This window comes from Podarcis erhardii, assembly GCF_964252035.2.
Source record: "Podarcis erhardii genome assembly, chromosome: 10".
NCBI lineage: Eukaryota > Metazoa > Chordata > Lepidosauria > Squamata > Lacertidae > Podarcis > Podarcis erhardii.
In genome coordinates, this window is record NC_138500.1 from 32,682,602 (window position 1) to 32,704,207 (window position 21,606).

The 21,606-nt window shown below is 44.7% G+C and overlaps 1 protein-coding gene across 1 annotated transcript; it reads right to left on the reverse strand.

The window, feature by feature from the left end:
* Positions 1 to 2,576: 2,576 nt before the first annotated feature.
* NAGA (alpha-N-acetylgalactosaminidase) lies at positions 2,577 to 19,470 on the reverse strand. Its single transcript, XM_081877643.1, has 9 exons — positions 19,316 to 19,470; positions 15,108 to 15,285; positions 13,362 to 13,536; positions 10,058 to 10,235; positions 8,200 to 8,294; positions 6,831 to 6,992; positions 5,367 to 5,564; positions 4,712 to 4,855; positions 2,577 to 3,624 (listed from the first exon to the last, which is right to left on the reverse strand). The coding sequence occupies exons 2-9, from the start codon at positions 15,260 to 15,262 to the stop codon at positions 3,442 to 3,444; spliced, it is 1,290 nt and encodes a 429-aa protein (XP_081733769.1). The 5' UTR covers positions 15,263 to 15,285; positions 19,316 to 19,470; the 3' UTR covers positions 2,577 to 3,441.
* Positions 19,471 to 21,606: the final 2,136 nt, after the last annotated feature.

The window sequence follows — 21,606 nt, forward strand, 5'->3', positions numbered from 1 at the left end:
TGCAACAAACATGTTCTCTACACTTTTGCAACCTATCCCTTGCAAAAGGGATGCCTGGTGGAAACTTACAATCATGTGAAATAACATGTAATAGGTTTCTCTTCTGCTTTCTCTTTTGACTGTTGGATCAGTGTCTCTAAAAGTGTATACTGTCTTTTGGTATAGGGAATATTGAGAAGGTCTCAGATTCAAGAGAGGCCAGACTATCTGTCTGCTCATCTAATTCCTAGTGCAGCTGAGAAACCTGGAAAGGATCAATTTATCTGAACTGGAACCAAAGATGTGGCGTTATGAAATTAGTAGTTTGGAGTTGAGGGGTGAAGCTAAGCAAAAAGTATAGGGTACAGATATAAGAGCAGCCCACCCGTCAAGCATTCTGGAAACACAACCCAAGCAAGAATGTCTTGGTCTCCTGGAAACCAGCCCAATCCAGGTCCAGAATGTCTTGGTACCCAGTAGCAGCAAGTGCAGCAGAGTCTGTTTAATAGGAGAGTACTTTATAGAAAAGAGCTATTATTCTAGCAAACTCCTGAGATAGATAGTGAAGCCATTTCTCCTTGCTCAGCCAGCTGAGCTAGGCACTAATGTAACTAGAAAGGGCTAAATGGTGAATGATGTGGGTGAGAGGGGAAGTATTGAAACTCACTTTGAAATAGAGAAAGGCATGTGAGATTTGCTTTTGAACAAAGTTGGAAGAGATGCCAAATGAGTTAGGAAGGGCTAAAAGGATGTTTGCCAGCAAGCAGCACACAATATTGTGGTTGCTTACATAAGCTGTCGCTGGTTTAACTTTTATTTTTCACATGATAATCCCCCCTCTTATCTGTTCCAAAGAGAACTCTTGCTCCACATATAATGGAAAATATAACTTAAGTAAAGCCTAATCTCTTAGGATATCTTTTCCTCACCTCTAAAGGGGCTATATTTTGCAAGAACCACTCATACTAGTTTGTATTCATGAATCCCTTTCTGACCATCTTCCCTTTAGTAACTGAGAATATTACTCAGTATAGCAGGCATAGGGTGAAATTTTCTAATATCCATTTTAATCTAAATCCAAGAAGCTTAACCACTTTCCATAACTTAATAGTTTCCTCTGTAATATTTTTGGATTGCACTTTAATACAGAAGTATTGAAATCTTTATATTTGTATCTGTGGTGATTGTGTGGACAACCTGGTTTTTTGTGTGCATGTCAGAGAGAGAGAGGGTGGGGGAGAGTTTCTTTCTAAAGGAGTTGTATTAAATACTGTTCTGGCATGAAGTACGTGAGGCTTTCCAGAGCTTGACACACAGCATTAATCATTCCATTTTAAACTGCTACTCAGTTCTTTGTCCTTCATCTGATTCCTATAAAATATACTTCTAGAGGTAGGTGGATAACCTAAGACAAAAAGACCTTGACACAAGCAGAAAGGTGGTTTTATATGGTCGTTTTTCATTTTTACAAAAAATGATTGCAGAAGGTAAAATGAGAGTGGTGACGGCTGGCTCATCAAGTAGTAGCCTATAATATTCATGTTAGATTGTGGCTGCCACCAGTTTGAAACACCTTTAGTAACCTGTAGTTTTTCATCACTATACAACACGTGCAGGACCCTACATTAGTCAAAGGAGATGCTGAACCCTAATTTGAGTACAGTGGTACCTCGGGTTAAGTACTTAATTCGTTCCGGAGGTCTGTTCTTAACCTGAAGCACCACTTTAGCTAATGGGGCCTCCTGCTGCTGCTGCACCACCGGAGCACGATTTCTGTTCTCATCCTGAAGCAAAGTTCTTAGCCTGAAGCACTATTTCTGGGTTAGCGGAGTCTGTAACCTGAAGCGTATGTAACCTGAAGCGTATGTAACCTGAGGTACCACTGTATGTCTGACTAAGTGGATTCTAACAAACTGCTGCAAAGATAATAGCTTGCATGTGGAATCCGCTCCTGTGCCTTACTTTGATTAGCATGCCACTCCCAGCTTTTTTAAAATAGCATGTTGGGGAAATGCTCTTAAATCAGATTATAGTGTTAAATCTACTTATTTTGCATATTTCCCGTCCCCTCCACAGATGACAATGGGAAGATAGCGGCCGTCCTGAAATCTATCACCCAAAGTTACTGCCTCTTTTGGATAAGGTTGCCCTTCTTGGATTCCTAATTTCTCGGGTGTATTTTATAGCAGTTTTACCAATCCCAAAGGCTCCTTCAGCTCCAGTTCTGCCTCTGTACAACTGAAGTTTCCCACTGTTACACTTCCACCGTTTTTACTTTATATAAACGTATTGAATAAATAACCACCCCTTAAGAAAAAAAATTGGGCGGCTCACAAAGTAAATGAAATGAAAACTTTAAAAAATGTTATAGTTCATTTTAGCCTAAAAAGTTAAAACAGAGGCTGTCTTTATTTTATTTCACAAAATTTATATATTGCTTGATTTTTTTAAAAAACCCTGATTTAAAGTCATAAAAGACTTGCATGAACATCTGTGTGTACAATTAATGTTAATCCATATATACACATGTTTCCCATAACAGTTTTGTAATAGGTGAGGTTGCCTTTAGCCCAAGACAATACAGCCTTTGAATAACAGGTGGGGGGGGGGACAGAAGAGGTGTGCTGCCTTTGCTTCCAGGAAGTTGAACCACATGGACCTGTTGTCTGAAATAGAAGGGAACTGATATTCCTAAAACCCAAAACTATGTTCAGCAACGTGATACATCCTTCCTGAATGCATGCAAGCCTATTTTGACTGTTTCCATAAGTTGCCTTGCTGATATGCTAGCATGTCAAGGAAAAGACTAACTAGATCCCTGTGACCTGAAATGCTAGCTTTCACAATTGGTACTCTCAGCATGCAGAAAGGATCATAAGAGTGGTGTCTACAACTATACATTCAAAGATGTGAATTGCTGTTGTGGATTCTAGTAAGTCTTGGATGCAGATAAGAGTGTTTGGGTGTCTCTCCATGTGCTGCACTATGAAACCTAACTGCCTCGGATACTACAACAGGTAAAATACTTGCAGCATGGAGGAGAAAAGAAAGAAGAAAATGGTTAATTTGAAGCTTAATCAGATTTTTTTCAGACCAATTTTGGAAAATCCCAGGCAAGTTAGTTTTCACTGACATATGAATATCTTAAATTTCCATATACTGTTTTAAGATGAGCTAAACTTAAATTTCCAATGATGTCAAAGCATTTGGCTACCATTAAGGCTGCAACTCTGTGATGCAAGTAGAGACTTAACTTCCAAGTGGATCTATAGAATCGGGCAGTAGCACCTTGGAGGTAGATGGTGCATTGTCTCAGTTCTTACACTGCATGTGTAAAATCCCCCTTCTGGCCCCACCTACCTACCCCACTTGGAGGTGCCATCAGCAATACAAGGTGAAACACTTTCGCACCTGGCCTGACTCGCTGAGAAATCGTAGCAGCTAGCGATTGGCCTTTTGGCATCACATGGCAGAAGGATGGAACTTCCTGGCTTCAGGCAGCTGCTTCACAAAGCTGGACGGCTGGCCGAGGTATGTAGTTGGGTAGACAAACCACATGACTACTCCAGAGGGGTTAATGACCACTGTGAAGTTATCGGCAGCCTTCAAGCCAGTGATAATTTGACCACTATACACATCCTGTGCCTGAAACAGAAGGAATCATTGTGACAGAACATAGTTAACTCTGTGGGTATGTATATTATATACAGATAAATGAATGAACATGGATACATTGCTTTGAATATACCGGATACAGTTGCTATTTCACAGCCATGATAGCAGACAAATGGAAAAGTGCTAAAACAATCTGCAAGATGGATTTTAAAATGACAGAAAACTTAATTCCCCATCTCATTGTTTTGTGCCACCCCTCCATCTCAAACAAACTGTGATGGTGAGTTTCCGGTTTGCATTATACAGTGGTGCCTCGCAAGATGAAATTAATCCGTTCTGCGAGTCTCTTCGTCTTGCGGTTTTTTTGTCTTGCGAAGCACGGCTATTAGCAGCTTAGTGGCTATTAACGGCTTAGCGGCTTTAAGAAAAAGGAAACAAACTCGCAAGACGTTTCGTCTTGCGAAGCAAGCCCATAGGGAAATTCGTCTTGCGGAACGACTCAAAAAACGGAAAACTCTTTCGTCTTGCGAGGCATTCATCTTGCAAGGTACCACTAGCTTGCTGTGCAGTAGTATTCTTGATACTGTTGCAAATGCACAGCTCACTGGCAAAAGAAGCAGCAAGGATATGGTGACCTTTAAAAAATGTAAATTGTGGTGAAGGCTTCACTGTGGGGCAAATGCACCATGGGTAAAGAGCTCCATGCTAATTTTAACTCCGCTATCTGCCCCAAACACAAAAGACAAACATTTGCATGGCCAAATCACAAATCTGTGCACCATGCAGAGAAGCAACACCAGTGTGGCTCCATTCAAAGCACTTATTACATTGCTGATCTGTTGTGTCTATACCAGGCCTACTCCAAGGTAGGCAAGGGGAAGATGAATGCTAGAGGGAAGGGCCTCAAGGTTGGAAGGCTGAGAGTGAGATTTCTCCATGGTAATGCGGAGACTCTTTGAGACACACCATTAACATACAGGTTCTTGAAGATGATGTGTGTGGAGTCTGCACCCCCAAAGGCCTCCTTCCTCCCTCTACACAGGACAAGAAGCAGCCCTGCTGGTGTGCAAGGATAGGAACTACTCCAAGATACTGATAACTCTTGTCTTTTTCTTACCTCATACACAGCATTGTGGGTAAAATTGAAGTGGGCCAGGGACGCGGTGTAGCGATACGGCATGTCTGTCCTCCGACTGAAGAAAACCAGAGCGTTGGCTGACTGGGAAAGGGGGCGCAGGAACACCTCTATGCGAGATTTCTCCTACAAAAGCAGATTGGAGTTATGTGCCAATAACAGGAACGCTCCACTGGGACACACAAGGGATTTAGGAAGCTGCCTTATACTCGATCAGGCCATTGGTCCATCTGCCTCAGTATGATCTACACAGACTGGCAGTGTTTCAGACAGAAATCTACCCTAGCTCTCCCTAGAGATACCAGGGACTGAACACTGCAAATTGTTAAGTGGCTGGAAACAGGGAATATTGTTACCTGTAGCAATCAGTGCTACCAATAGCAAACAGTGCTCAGTAAGGTCTAAATTGTAGGTCTACTTCTGTAAATACGCTACAGAAAAAAAGTGCACCAGAGTCTAACTGCACCCTTTAAGATTATATGCCTTGGAAGAAAGTCAGGATATAAAATGAAGCTACCCACATTTGGCTCAAGTTACCACAACTCCTCAGATCGAAAAGCAGAAGACAGCACTCCCAGCTCCAAGGGTTTATAGGCTATGCTTATCTATTGAGTTACAGGATCCAGTCCTTCCCTACCTGAAGGATTCTGCGTCCTTGAATTCCCAGGGGATCTTGGTTAATTTTGATCATCAATTTGTTCTGTAGAATTTCTCGTGCTTGCTCAGAAATGGTGCGGAGGTCCGTGGACATGAAAAGGGGAGCAGCCATCACAGTCCATAAGGCCATTTGGGAGCGGGACTGTTCATAGCTGAGGCCAAAGTTTCCAATGATTAGCTGCAGGACAAAGGAGGAGGTTAAAACTAAGGATGAGACTGAAATGAAGGATGAAAGTAAAAGGAGATGGCTCGATTCAGAGAAGGCTCTAGTTCAGTATTTGTCAGCAGATTGTGGAGATGCTGCTGGTCTACAACTTCCATCATCCTCAGCCAGCTTAGACAATGGTTGGGGATGATGGGAGTTGTAGTTCAACACCATCTGGGGACCCAAGTTTGAAGAACATTGCTCCAGTTCACCGAACAGAAATCAGAAAAGCTAGTTCTCTGTGATTGGGCAGACATGTTTCTTTTTTCCAGCCACCAAACCTGCATTAAATCTGTAATATCTGGTTTAAAATCGCAATAAAATTTGCTTTGAATTGGAGGACGTGAAATATTAGTCTCTTTCAGCAGCACTTCTGTACAGCATGTTTTCTCACGTTGTTTTATAAGGTAAATCTAGTCCAGGAGCTGCATGCACAGGCCACTAGGACTATATCAGTGGCATGCAGTGAAATTTTTCATAGGGAAACAGTTAGGGCCAGAGGTGCTAGCTTGTGAGGGGCATGGGGGGGTCGATGCCATGTGTGTGATGTTTTGAAGTCCTGATGTTGCAGAAGCTTCCTGGGCTTTGGGAAGGAGGCACCAGGTGAACATTTAGGGGACTAGCATAGTTCCCTTTGTCCAATGACCGCACGCCACTGGACTATATGCACATCACCAATTGTTCTAAGATGTTCTAATATATACATATTTTCAGGGACCAAGTGCACAAGTCTAGAAATGGCTGCCATGCACAGCACCCAGGGAACCTCACGGTTCCCTGTAAATTTTGAAGGCTCAAAAGAAAAAAACTGAAAACGGGTGGAGACTGGTAAACATTTCAGAAGCCAAAAAATCTGTATGTTTGCATGAAGATGAGAGATTTATTGGGGGAGGGAAGTTCTGTGTCATGCAAAACTCTTTGACTCTCCACACCTTACATAATAAATGAAGCAACGTGTGTTTATTTGCAAAACATTTAGAGGTCACAGAAGGGAAGGCTATAAACAACCCAGGGTAGAAGGATGGGCATTGCAGTGGACTGAAGGATTCCCAAAAAGAAACACAAAAGCCAGCTAAATCACTTAACTTACAGGCTTCAGCCCTTCTAAGCAAGATGTTGAGAGCAGAGGAATTCCTGCCAACAAGAGTCTCTGCTGCATCTTTCTAACTTTAGAAATCCTGAGACAGTCTCTCTCCCTCTCTCCTAGCTTTCATGTTAAGCTCCTCAACTCAACATTACCATGTCTGGGTCGTTCCAATGGCCAGGGCCAGACACTGGCTGAAGTACATCCTGATTGGCCGAGAACCAATCCACTATGGAGAGGACACTTTCCCAAGAGTCTTGTATATCACCATAGTTTCGCCAGAGATTACATATGCTTGCCAGGAGTGTGTAGTTCACCTGGAAAAAAGATGTGAAATGAGTTATTCACCAATAGAGCTGTACACTTTACCCTTTGGAGAAACAGAGGGCGAGGTGCAGTTTTTCTAGCGTTAGAAATTCTGAGACCATCTCTCTTCTAGCTTCAATGTTAACCTCCTCTGCTCAACATCACCATGTCTAGGTCACTCCAACCTGGTGCCCTCCAGATGTTTTGGACTACACTTCCCATAAGCCCCAGCCAGCACAAAAAGTATGGGGAAACTGACCACAAATAATAACATTGGACCCTGAAGCAGTACCCCAAAACAGGTGCTGCAAACTAGGATTATCAACAGACAGAAATGGTGCCAATAGATGATCCAGCCATGCTTTTTTCAACTGGCCAACTAGTCCTGCACTCTGTGGCCAACAAGAAGCCCTTGGGAAGCTCACATTGGCAGATAATGTCTCTTCTTCTTTTCCCTAATAGCTCAATGTTTCTCAAACTTGCATCTCCTGCTGTGGTTGGATTACAACTCCCATCATTCCTAACTAGCAGGAGCAGTGGTCAGGGCTGATGGGAATTGTAGTCCAAAAACAGCTTGAGGCCCAAGTTTGGGAAACACTGTTCTAGTTACTGTACTCCGCTTGGACAAAACCACTCAAAGAGAAACCACTTTTTGGCTAATTTACACTGTAAAAATAAAATGAAAAGCAGTGTGTGTGTTGGACTTAGATCATTTACTAATCCCTGGTCAGCCATGAAGCCTACTGGATGATCTTCAGCTAGTCATCAACTACCAGCTTAATTTACCTCACATGGTTATTGTGAGGATAATATAGGGGGAATCAAAATAACCTATCCTGATCTTGAAGGAGACATAAACTATCATAGATGTTGTCCTGGAGGCTTTTTATTCTACCCCTCCCCTCACCCCTGTGGTTGCCTTTGTGGATATGGAATGATGAGTCAGGGAGGACTGAGGTCTTGCTCCTTGTCAGCTGAGCTGTTTCCAGAGTGCTTCCAAAAGTGTAGCACAAGGCCAGACTGGCCGTCCTGCCTGTCTCTTATCAGCTTAAGAAGCATTTGATTGGTGGCCAGTGGTGGGCATAGATTTGTGGATCCCTGCTCACTCCACCCAAATTGTCAAAATGGGATGGGAAATTTCCACTCAGAAATTCTGAACATGCTTTAAAGGACAGAGGAGGTGACCTCAGCCCCAAAGCCTCTTCAGCTAGGCCTCACCTTGGGCGGAAGTCCCCCTCGATAGGCTGGCCAGCTACAGGAATAGGCAATTGGGCGGCCTGTTGCGTTCAGAGCTCTGGACATTCTAGGATAACCTTTTAGGGATAAAGAATATTCATAATTTGAAAACTGAGCAAGTTGCAAGGGAGCAGGCATGGAAACTGGAAAACAAGAAAATCTATTTGGGTTCCAAGGATAATTCTGGTAAGGTACAGAATGCAGTCTCCTGTATTCTTGCCCTTGTGATTACTTGGATTCAATTGAAAGCCCACAATAAGAAACACAACATGAGGCATATTATGTTTTATATATATGTCAGAGCTGCCCGAGGTCCCAGCTCACAAAGGACCAACGCCAGTTCTTGTTATATACAAAAGTCTTTATTGAAGTCCAGTTTCGATTTCAAAGCCGCGGCGCGCAGCTCTACGTCTTGAACTCTAGACCGCTGAAGCTCCGTCTGAATCTCCTCCCCCCAGACACCAGTTTAAGACTCTAGCCCTGCTCCACCTCTTCCTCTGCTCTTTCCTCCTCTGGGTCCGCCTGTCCGCTGGGGTCTTGCCCTTTCTGCACTCTTCTGACGCTGAGTCCCCTGAGTCTTCCCCCTGCCTCCGGCGGGCTTTAGGACCTGGTTCCCAATCCGGGTTTTCTGCTGTCCCGCGCGCCTGTACATTTGAACTTGGCGCCCGCGCCCAGCCGGCAACCTTCCTCCTGACTGTTACACTGCTCCTGTCACTGCTTCCCCCTTCGGGGGGGCTAGCTGGGCCTGACCTCCCCTCCGTTCCCTCACTCTCCAACAGAGGCGTGGTCAGCCCTGACTCATCTTCTCTCCCTGCTGGAGGAGACGCTGGCCCTGATGCATGGGAGTCTTCCCCCCCACTATGCTCTGGTGGGGGAGCTGGCCCTGATCTCCCGCTGCTGCTTTGGGAGTCCCCGCTGGCCCCTTGCTTCTGGTGCGTCCCCCCTGGGACCCCCCTTGCCCTGGCCATCGGCGCCCCCTTCTGGGAATCTTCTGATTCGCTGGAGAAGCTCATGGAATCTCTCGGGCCACTGTCATACTCCCCTACGCTGCCCTCAGATTCTTCCCCTTCGCTCTCCATTTCCTCTCTCCCCTGTGCCTCTGCTCCTGAGCCCCTGACAATATATAACTCAGAAATCAAGTTATTTCCCTGCCCACTCCATTTTTTAAACGGAAAAAAAAATGCCTTTCAGTTAGCATGTTTTTAAAGATGGCCATGATTCTGGTTTAAAAAGAATATCTAGACATAACATGATATCCAGTGTTAGTGACAGAGCAGACCCACTGAAATCAATAAACTTGTTCACTGATTTAAATGAGTCTACCCTGACAATGATTTAGATAGCACCCTTATAACACGACTGTATTAAATTCAGATTTCCTCTTAAACCAGATTTTTTTAAAAAAATAATGAATGACACCTTGTGTAACTCACACACACACACACACACACACACACAGTGGTACCTCGGGTTAAAAACTTAATTCGTTCTGGAGGTCCGTTCTTAACCTGAAACTGTTCTTAACCTGAAGCACCACTTTAGCTAATGGGGCCTCCTGCTGCCGCTGCGCCGCCACTGCACGATTTCTGTTCTCATCCTGAAGCAAAGTTCTTAACCCAAGGTATTATTTCTGGGTTAGCGGAGTCTGTAACCTGAAGCTTATGTAACCCGAGGTACCACTGTATCTGAGAAACACACACTTCAAAAGCAGATTCAAATAATTTTTTTATCAGCAAGATCAAGCAGCCGGGGTCAGTCCAGGCCCAGGCAGGATGGAGATGGAGCACTGAAGGGGGCAGGATAAAGCGAACAGAGGCAACGAGGAAGCCTCAGTCCTTACCTTTAGCCTGCTGAAATGCTGAAGAATAGCAGCCATCCAGCTTCAGCATATCCACTCCCCACTGGGCAAATGTCGAGGCATCTTGTTCAATCCGGTCCAGCGTTGTGCCAGGATACCCTTCACAAGTATGGGTGCCTAAGTCACCGTAGATGCCGAGCTTCAGCCCCCGGGCATGCACCTACGGAAAGAAAGAAGAACTTGAAAGATGGAGGGAAAACTGCCATGGACTAACTGTAACGTCGACCAGTCAAAGCAGCTGGTGTGTTGCCATGCTTGACTGTCTTTCCCCATATTTATTTATTTATTTATATTCTATTTCTACACCACTTTTCACTCAAATAAATCCCAAAGCGGCTTACAAACAAAAGATTAAAATTACATAATGAAACATCACAACGAATACAGCATAAATCGCATAAAATGCTTAACAAATCACCAGCAAAACCATCGCAAATCACAAATAAAACAATTACCCTCTATTAACAATACAACTAAAAAAAAAAGCTAAACATCAGTGTTACACCAAAAATCATACTATAGGATTCTTTTTTTAAAGAATCATGTTTAATGATTTTCCAATAAAAACATCCAATTAAATATCCAATCATAATACTTGAATTAAAAAATAATAAAATAAAAAATATATCAAATTATAGTCCAATTTGTATTTATTAATTAAAATCATATTATAGGATTCACAAAGTACTACAGCGTTCATATCTATAAAATAATATTAACAGCATTTTTAAAAAGCAACAAAACAAACAAATACCAGCTGAATTTGTACACATGCTCTCCCCTCTGCCGTGACTCATAAACTATTATTCTATTCAATGCATCAAAATACACCTGCACATAATCTTCCTGGCAGCAACTCCCTTCTGAAGGATCCTTGCGATGGAGGTGGTCAGCACAAAGACTCTCTACCCTCGCATACTTTCTGCCACTATGACACTTCCATTTTGATAACAGAAAAATGGAATACCAGATTTGCAATTTGGAGGTTAGGGGATACTCTGGAGTGTGTTTAACTATGATTAAAAATATCATTAGTTAACATAGCTACATGATCAGTGTGGGAACGATGAAATACTTGTAAAATCAGATTAGGCCCTTAAAACCTGTTTCCAGTTTTCTTAGGGAAAACGCCTTAAAATTATTACACAGATGGTATAGGACTTCTTTGCAAATGTCAAAAATGTTTTATTTCCGCATCAGAAAATTCTTTGGAGGGCTTGCAATAACTTGGTTCATATTATCATTTATGGTGGACTGAATGGCAGTTAGTGCAAGATTTTTGGAATTCAATTTTGACAGAACTATTTGTAAAGAAACAATTGTTTATTGTCCAAAATTAATGTTACTGAATATTTTTGATGATACCAATGTCAAAATAATTGGCCTCATATAGGATCTTGGCAGCAGAATGTTATTACAACTCAATGAAAAACCACCCAAAAGCTTACAGTGGATGCTTGGTACCGCTCACTCTGGAATAGAGCTAATATGGAGAAAATTCCTCATAATTTCCCCATCTCTCACTTGCAGCCCATGTTCAGAGCTTATGGGACCCATATCCAGTGCTAGTTTCTGTTTCTCACTGAGCAGCTGCTGGGAGTCACAGGACTCTGTTTACATTCCAGAGACCTTGCAGTCTCACGGGAAAGGGAGACGGGATGTGACGTTAGTGGTTTCCTGTTTCCTTTGTTCCTTTGTTCAGTTGCTCTCTGCTCTCACAGGGAGAGGATGTATATTTTTTTGCTCTCTGCGTAGCTAGAAAATAAAGCATAGCAATGTAGCCCAAACCTCTCGTTTCTTCCACATGGTGTTTTGGGAACTCTGCTGGGACGACATGCCTGAGGCCTTATCAAAGGATCAGGTCGTCAATTAATCGTCGGGAGGCGATTCCGAAGATGAGCATTATCAGCTTGGTCGAATGGAGATTCCGACATCCAGTACATGCTTTGGGGCTGTTTCGCACAGGACTTTTCTCCTACGCTCGGCGTAGCTCAGAAATGAGCATCGGAACAAAACAAGTGCTTGCTAGATCAGACCATTGGCCCATCTAGTCCAACACTGTGTTCTCATCGTGGCCAACCAGATGCCTGGTCAACCGTGGACAACTCTCCTGCCAGGTGGTTTCCAGAAACTGGAATTACTGCCTCCAACCACAGAGGGAGAATACATCCATCATGGCTAGCAGCCATTGATAACCATCCAAGTTAGGGACGGTCGCTGCCTCTTGTGGGAGTGAGTTCCAGTTTAACTATAGGCATTCCCATGACTGCAGAAAGGCAAGCATGAGCCAGGTGGGAACTGGATACAACTAACAGCAACTATTTGTGATTTGGACAGCACCTCCCTGTGGATCCCCCTCCCATCAGATGTCAAGGAGATAAAGAATGACACCAGTTTTAGAAGACATCTAAAAGCAACCCTGTATTGGGAAGTTTTAAATGTTTGATGTTTTATTATGTTTTGTATATGTTCTGAAAGCTACCCAGAGTGGCTGGGGCAACCCAGTCAGATGGGCGGGGTATAAATAATAAAATGATGATGATGATGATCATGGGCAACTCTGCTCCTGAATCCAACGGCTGTCTGGTTTTTAGTCCTCACTACTGATGGCTAGAAGGGGATTCTTGTTGATTGACTGATTGAATTTACTGTATTTTTCGCACCATAGGACGCACCGGACAATAGGACGCACCTTGTTTTAGAGGGGGGGAAACAAGAAAAAAAAATTCTCCCCCTCTCTGCCCAGCGCCCCTTCAGCGAAGCGGCAGGAGGCGCTGCGCAGAGAGGGGGAGAATTTCCCCCCTCTTGTTTTCCCCCTCTAAAACAAGGTGCCGTTTAAGGTGCGTTCAGGCGGCTACCTTGGAAGCCTGGAGAGCGAGAGGGGTCGGTGCGCATCAACCCCTCTCGCTCTCCAGGCTTCAGGTTCCTTTCGACCTGCTCTTTGGGGCTGGCGGGGGGAAGCCCACCACCAGCCCCAAAGAGCAGGTCGGGGAGCAGCGGAGAGGCTGCTGCCATAGCTGCGCGTCACCTCTCCAGCCGGGGGAGGTTCGCGGGGCTATGGCATCTTCGCTCCATAGGATGCACACACATTTCCCCTTCATTTTTGAAGGGGAAAAAGTGCGTCCTATAGAGCGAAAAATACGGTATATACCACCCTATATCTGCAGGTATCACAACGGTTCACAGAATAAAATCAATATATAAAAGCACAAAATACATTCTTAAAAACCACGGATGCGAGATGCCCCGGATCTTGCTTCACCATCAGGAGCTATGGATCACTCACATAATCTGCTAAGGCTTTGATGCCGCTAGGGAATCTTTCAGGATCCGGAATCAGCTGCCCTGTTGAATCTCGCTCTTTTGCCATCCAGCAATCGTCTATGTTGACATACATGTAACCCAGCTCCCTCCAGCCGTCTGCTGCCAGACGATCCGCCATGTCCATGAAGAGTTTTTCACTGCCCCACAAAGAGAAAAGCAAGTTTAAAACAACATCCAAGTGACTCTGAACTATTTGTGGCCACAGGGAACAACATGGAAGAAACCACCCATGCAGGGCTGTACAACCAAGGCAAGCATGCAGTTGCCTATTTTCACCAACAGGTGGCAAGCTTTGCCCATGAGAGCTTCCACAGCTGGACAACAAATTAAAATGGAAGTTTCATATTGCATTTCATTATTTTTTTATGTACTTAATGTACAATAACAAAACTCAACTCCCTCTCCAATGGTTCTCCTAACCTGTGCCACTGCCACTATTCAGTCACCTTTTTCCCCTCTGAAAATTTAACTCACCGATAACTGTACAGTACAGGCACGGTACAAAGACAGATACAAATGTTAAATTTAACAAAGCTGTTTATGTTTATTTATTACAAGATTAAGTCCCCAAGCTTCTCTGTCATACACAATAACTGAAGGCTGTGCTGGAACCCTCTTTTCCCAACCCTTTTCTGTGGGTTTGTCTTGTTGTGCCCCGGATAGCTTCCCTCTGGCTTTTGTACTAGACACCGCCTCACTGAAAAGTCTAAAGTTTCACCTAGCGAGTGAGTTATATATTCCTTCTCTCCTTCTTTAGCATACCGCGAATTTGAACATACAGATGCCAGTTCAGGCCTCAAGCAACAGTTAAACTGACTTTGTCCAGACCAGACAACAACTTCCCACATCAAACACAATGTGCATTACAAATAATGTGTGTTAAAAAGCCAACGTCAGAATACATTACACAATATTAAATCTTTATTCAAATAAACAAGATTTCTTAGCAAGCACTTGAACATAATGCTATATTATCCAGCAGTGCTCTTCCTCATGGTCAAGACCCTTCTAATGTTTACACAGAAGTAAACTCCACTCAGCAAACATCCCTCCTAATGTAAAACATAAACTCGCTGCCCTTTTATTTCTCCACATTGAACACAGCAGTGATGATGGCAGGGAAAATGTGCCTGGCCTGTGGGCCCTGTCATGAAGTAGTGATTCTGTGAGCAGGTGTCGCTGGGTGGGGTCCCTCAGGCAGGTGGTGAGAATTAGTCCTCCAAGTGGGAGCAGGTGATGGGGCTGGCTGGCTGCCAGGATTCCCCAGCCCCTATAAATATTCAAGTTAACCTACCGAGGGGAGTAGAGAACATGTCATGGATGAGACTCCTGTTTGATGTTCTGTAGCTGGTGCCAGAGAAGGTGTCAATAAAGCCTGATAACCCGTTCGGTGCCTGTGAGTGATTAGTAGCTTGGAGGGAGGACTTGGGAAAGCAACCCCCTCCTTGACAGGCCCGTCAGAATTCATCAAGCCTTCCACCAATTTGTTTGTTTTTTAATGTAAAGTTGAAAAGTGGAGCACAGCTAGTGGGTATTCAGATGGAAGCATAAGTAAAATGGGCGGAAAGTAAAATGGGCATTCCTCGAGGCATCCTTCCTGCAAAACAGATCCAGCTTTGTGTGAAACGCAAGGGGACTTCACTTCTTTCTCCTACCCTTCCCTTGCCCCTGCCGCACATGTATAAGCTGCAGAGCTTCCAAGGCTTACCTGATGCAGTTCTGTGGATCAGTCTTGCAATCAATATTGCAACGGAATCGCTCCCATGCAAGCCACCCCATTGGAGGCATCCTCATGAGCCCATTCTCCAGAGCCAGGGAGGTGGTGACTAAGGCTGCAAGCAGTACAGACGCTACAAGCTTCATGACTACCGATCAATAAATCAATGCTGCAGAGTGAGAGCAAATAATATTAGTTTTCAGTAAGAAGGTTACTGAAGGTAACAGCAACCCCACTCCACAACCCTCTTCGCTTTTTGCTTCACAGCATGCTTCAGTGAAATGAGCAAGTCTCCAATTAACCATGGCTTACTGTCATGTCCAAACCGGTAAATGATAGTAGACCTATTTTGAACAAGCTGAAATCTTGAACTGCCTCAGATTGGGATTTGAGATCTTGGCTCATTTCCAAAGATGATAACCCTAGTTTCCAGGTGCAGGATGGAACACAAAACTACATTTCACTGAGATGGATCACGAAGGGATGAGGGAAGGGGAACAAAGCACTTGTGCACATCTCAGTCTATTAAGCAAAGGTGTAATTATCCGAAGACACCCCTACTTGAACAGTACAATCAGTTGTCCAACATGATCCAAACTTTACAGTACAACACATGACTCAAAGTGCTCTCATTCCATCCAAGAGCCTCTAGCTACCACCAGCATGATGCTCTCCTGTGCTATCAGATATTATCTAGATCCCCTGCCTTTCCGATCTGCATAGCCCTTGGAGGATATAGCTGAGTGGAAGATCATTTGCCTTGCATTCAGAAGGTCCAGCATCTTCAGGTAGAGTTGTGAAAGACTCCTTGTCTGAAATCCTAGATCGCTGCTACTAATCAATGTAGACAATACAGCGCTAGATAGAGCATTGGCCAGACCTGGTAAGAGGCAGCTTCATATGTTCCAGCCCTGCAGTTCATCATCATAAAGGTAAAGGTAAAGGTACCCCTGCCCGTAGGGGCCAGTCTTGACAGACTCTGGGGTTGTGCGCCCATCTCACTTAAGAGGCCAGGGGCCAGCGCTGTCCGGAGACACTTCCGGGTCACGTGGCCAGCGTGACATTGCTGCTCTGGCGAGCCAGAGCCGCACACGGAAACGCCGTTTACCTTCCCGCTGGTGAGCGGTCCCTATTTATCTACTTGCACCCGGAGGTGCTTTCGAACTGCTAGGTTGGCAGGCGCTGGGACCGAGCAGCGGGAGCGCACCCCGCCGCAGGGATTCGAACCGCGACCTTTCGATCGGCAAGTCCTAAGCGCTGAGGCTTTAACCCACAGCGCCACCTGCGTCCCGTTCATCATCACATATGCCATCAAATAAATATGAGCCGCCTTCCGGTCCTACTACTCCTGAAGCGCTAAAGTCATTCCAAAGATTGAAACCACAGCACAAGGCCAAAGCACATATTGACAAGCAGCCTTGGTCTCAAGGCCAAGCAGGTTTGTAAATGTCCATGGGAGGATTAGATGTTAAAGAAAGGCAGGATGCAGCTGTAGTCCCTCCTTGCATAGTGTCTAGTTTGTAGCTTGCAGTTTTGGGATATCTAGGCATGACCTGCCCCCGTTTCTGAAAGTTAGACAAACTTCTGCCTGCAAGCACATGACCTACCACTGAGCCTTCAGAGAAGGGTGTAGCGAGAAGTGACACAAGCAAATAATATCTGACAGTATTGGGGAGCAGTAGTAGCTAGTGGGTTCAGGATGGAACGCCCAAGTTTCAGAAAATTAGATAAACTGGAGCAACAGCTACTGAGACAGAAACTGTTTCCTGATGTTCAAGTTTTCCGGTGTAATGTTGTGTGATGCCATATGGCCTAGCTGTCGTGTAATATCATCTATGCTGCCATAACCCTATTATGCTTGGCAGCAGAAAGAACAGGGTGCTGTGCAGTTTCTATCCTGGAGCTGTTGCAGTAGCTCCCCCAGCTGTTACAATGGCAGCTACATAGCCAGGTGGTCACCTAGAATGCAGATATGCCTGGGCTTCATGGAGTTTCAACCACCGCCTTCATGGAGTTTCAACCACCGCCTTTCTCAGGAGGGGAAGAGTCAGCACAGTGGAGCAGTTGGGAAGCTGCATAGCTCGTTTTACATTCCTAGCAAGTCAATTACATGGGTGCTGCCTATTTGATCATCCCCAACCAGCCCAGTCCCCGTGTCTTGCAATATGGAAATGATAAGGAAAACTTGCCCTCTTTATGAAACTCTAAAAAGTCCTGGGCTATTTCAAGAACAAATCTGAACAATTAGCAACATTCCTCATATCAGCTTCAATGATCCATGTTAATCAGATGATTTTTGAAAATTATCCCTTTTTCTTGTTTTTTAGTTCAGAGTTTTGCCCCCCTTATTGCAAGAACTCCAAAAGAGAGTCCATTCCTTGCCAGCCTAAGATATTTTCTGCCCCAAGCAGCCACATCTGAAAAATCCCAGAGATGCACTCCCAGAATTATCTGCAAAGGATCCTGGGGGTAACTTCTTTGATCTCAAGCTGCTTCAGTGCAAATAACTCCCTGGATTTCTTCTGTAGTTGGCCTGATCCTGATTATAATTTCAGTTTCAAATTCATTGAATTTGCAGCCAAAATTATGAGAAATGTTTAATCCTGAAAGGGATCAGACTATCACTTGGACTACTCAACTACACTGACATATGATCCAGGTAAACTCAACATCTCTAAAGAGTAGACAATGTCAAAGGTAAAAAAACTGGGGGTGGCCAAGGAGTCATGAGGTTACTCCTGAATAAAAATGTCCCTGTTATCCTTTGGATAATAAACTCTGTACTCAGATAAGAAATGACCCTGAGAATCACTGCTCATGGAATGAGTTATTATTATGTTCCATCATAATGGAGGCACCATGCAGATAAAATTCATTTTAAAGAAGATCAACACTTGGAGCTTGTGCAGCTTAATTTTTTTTTATCTCTTAGCTGCTGTTGTGCTTAAAACATAGCAGTGTAAATGCAAAACCATCTACTGCTAAACATCAGCTAGTCAATATTTCACTAGAGGTAGCCAGGTGGAGAAGTGGAGCCTTTCTAGAGTGTGGAACAGACTTTCCAACCTGGTGTCCTCCAGATAGTTTAGACTACAACACCCATCAGGTCCAGCCAGCATGGCTAATGGTCAGGAATGATGGGAGTGGCTGGTGTGGCGCAATTACCGTAGGTGGAATTACAGAGCAGGAGGATTCATGTATTCCAATCAGCTACTGCTCAATGCAGGATCTGCAGTGCAAGAAACAACTACAGCAACAGCCCTAACAGCCCTAACAGAATTATCTGTTGGACTCGATGGCGCTTGTGGTCTCTTCCAACTCTATGATTCTATGATCTCCAGTGACAGAGCATCTACCCCTTTCTCCTGTGAAGGCAGTCAGCTCCCAAGGTTTAGCTGAAATTTACTAGCTCTGCCTTCTGGAATTATTATTATTATTATTATTATTATTATTATTATTATTATTATCATTTATACCCCGCCCATCTGACTAAGTTTCCCCAGCCACTCTGGATGGCTTCCAATCAAGTGTTAAAAACAATACAGCATTAAATATTAAAAACTTCCCTAAACAGGGCTGCCTTCAGATGTCTTTTAAAAAGAAGATAGCTGCTTATTCTGGAACAACAGAGAAGAAGTTTAGAGCACAGGCAACAAACTATTACACAACCATAAGAGCTTGAACACACACACACATTACTTGGCTATTACTATTCTAGGTGGGTCAAGAGGATGCAGAAGTCAGCCTTATTTCAGATGTCACTTCATGAGATCTTACAGCAGCCTTCCCCAAACTGGTGCCCTCCAGGTGTTCGGAGGACTGTGCTGGCTGCAAATAATGGGAGTTGTAGCCCTAATCATCTGGCGGGCGCTATGTTGGGGAAGGCTGCCTGGTAGGATCTTTCCCAAAATGCAGTTAAGAACTTTGCTAAAGGCAAAGCGATGTATTGACTTGGCGGGGGGGGGGAAGCATAACTACGGCATTATTGGCTGTTCACACTTTGTGTTGTTCCTTGTCACGTTCTGGAGACAAGATTCAGATCGCAGAGAAGAGAGACATTTCATTCTCAAGAGAAACGGGTAATCCCGATAACCTCCTCCCCCTGCTCAGCTTCCCTGTCTCCCAGCCGGGGAGCCCCAGCAAAACATTCACCTCTCCAACCCGCCAGACAACGACTCCCGGTCAAATCACGCGCTTACCATACACGACTGCGAGCCACACTTGAGCATAAACGACCACACCAGGTGCAAGGACGAAGGCTCAGGAGAGGCTGCTGCAAACCGCGTGCTTCCTGCTTTCTGCTGGTCACATGACCAGCTGACCAGTTTTGCGAGCCTGCGGATCTGAGTCGTGTTAGCACCGAGGCTTGTTGGCTGCAAGCAAATGAGGAAGCAGCAGCAGCTCGGGGATGGGGCGGGCTCCGTCGGCTTGCTCTTGGCGGCATATATGGCAAACTTACTCAGCGCAAGAGAAGACGGAATAAAGGACTGAAATTCGTGCATCTCGCCCCCACAATAATAAATATTGCTCCCTCCAATCCATACCTCCCTCTTAGGGCTGCCATACGACCGGATTATCCCGGACATCAGCGGGATTCCAAAGGCGGAATTGACGTACGGGGGGGGGGGATTTCCGAAAGGCGGCGCTTTGTCCTAGATATTAGGCTAGCTAGTCAATCGAAAAATCTCGGGTTTTTTGTGGGGGGGGAACCCTCAACATGGGGTGTCCTAGTTTTTACGTCTTGAAATATGGCAACCCTGCCAGAAGACTGTGCCCTTTTCCAGATGCTTTAGCAACATACCCGCCTCAAAACTTCCTTGCCCCGCTTTTTTTATTTTTGCGCAAGGCGGGTGTGGGAGCATCATCTTCTAACTAAACAAAAAAAACCCTTGCCTCCGAAGTGATCTGATGAGGCGCCCAACACATTGCATCAGGGGATGGCTCCTGGCTTTTATTCGGCATTAAGCATCCATCCAGGTATAATAATAATTTATTATTTATACCCCGCCCATCGGGCTGAGTTTCCCCAGCCACTCTGGGCGGCTCCCAATCAAGTGTTAAAAACAGTACAGCGTTACATATTAAAAACTTCCCTGAACAAGCGTATGATTAAAAATCAAATCGGAGGTGTAACCATTTATTCAAATCAGTGGATAACAAAGCAGTTCACAACAATCAAAACTGCAATCATGCAAAATTCCAATAAAAAATTACGGTATGTGTTTGACAAAAAGGAAAGCTAATTTTCTAAGACTTCTATTGCTTTCTGCTAGCTTGGCCCCGAGATAACAACAGCAAGCTGATTCCACGCCTTGAAAAGACTAGGCCGGCGGGCTGTGCTGGCGGGGGCTGATGGGAGTTGTAGTTTAAAATGCATGCAGGTCGGCCAAGGCCCTTGCAGCAGCCTGTCAAGGGTTGGGAGGCTGCAGGAAGCTGGCAACCACTTCCTTAACTTCATGCTGACGGGAGGTCATTCTCCTATGCCCTGCTTGGCAGCATCCTCTCCCTTGTCCCTTTCCTGCTTTCTTGGTTGCTTAAAACATATCAAGGACTCGCGAAACCTTGGCTTCGCTGCCGCCTGAAGCGTTTCGCCTTTGCAGTCCTCCGGAATTAAGATCGCCAGAAGAAATATCAATAACCTCAGATATGCAGATGACACAACCTTGATGGCAGAAAGTGAGGAGGAATTAAAGAACCTTTTAATGAGGGTGAAAGAGGAGAGCGCAAAATATGGTCTGAAGCTCAACATCAAAAAAACGAAGGTCATGGCCACTGGTCCCATCACCTCCTGGCAAATAGAAGGGGAAGAAATGGAGGCAGTGAGAGATTTTACTTTTTGGGGCTCCATGATCACTGCAGATGGAGACAGCAGTCACGAAATAAAAAGACGCCTGCTCCTTGGGAGAAAGGCGATGGCAAACCTAGACAGCATCTTAAAAAGCAGAGACATCACCTTGCCAACAAAGGTCCATATAGTAAAAGCTATGGTTTTCCCAGTAGTAATGTATGGAAGTGAAAGCTGGACCATAAAGAAGGCTGATCACCGAAGAATTGATGCTTTTGAATTATGGTGCTGGAGGAGACTCTTGAGAGTCCCATGGACTGCAAGAAGGTCAAACGTATCAATTCTGAAGGAAATCAGCCCTGAGTGCTCGCTGGAAGGACAGATCGTGAAGCTGAGGCTCCAATACTTTGGCCACCTCATGAGAAGAGAAGACTCCCTGGAAAAGACCCTGATGTTGGGAAAGAGAGATGGGGACGGCAGAGGATGAGATGGTTGGATAGTGTTCTTGGAACTACCAGCATGAGTTTGACCAAACTGCGGAAGGAAGTGGAAGACAGGAGTGCCTGGCGTGCTCTGGTCCAGGGGGTCACGAAGAGTCGGACACGACTAAACGACCAAACAACAACTTCGGGAGTCCGGTGCTGTTTGTTTTCTGACTGAAGGGCTTCCTTCTAGTCCTGTGAAACTGCTGCATGCGGCAATGTG

What these genes read in the sequence shown, in the direction of transcription:
- NAGA (XM_081877643.1), bottom strand. Translation starts at nt 15,262, where the DNA reads ATGAAGCTTGTAGCGTCTGTACTGCTTGCAGCCTTAGTCACCACCTCC. An exon ending in GATCCACAGAACTGCATCAG is followed by an intron (nt 13,537 to 15,107) that starts GTAAGCCTTGGA and finishes TTTGTGGGGCAG; the next exon opens with TGAAAAACTCTTCATGGACA. An exon ending in CCCACAATGCTGTGTATGAG is followed by an intron (nt 3,625 to 4,711) that starts GTAAGAAAAAGA and finishes CTTCTGTTTCAG; the next exon opens with GCACAGGATGTGTATAGTGG.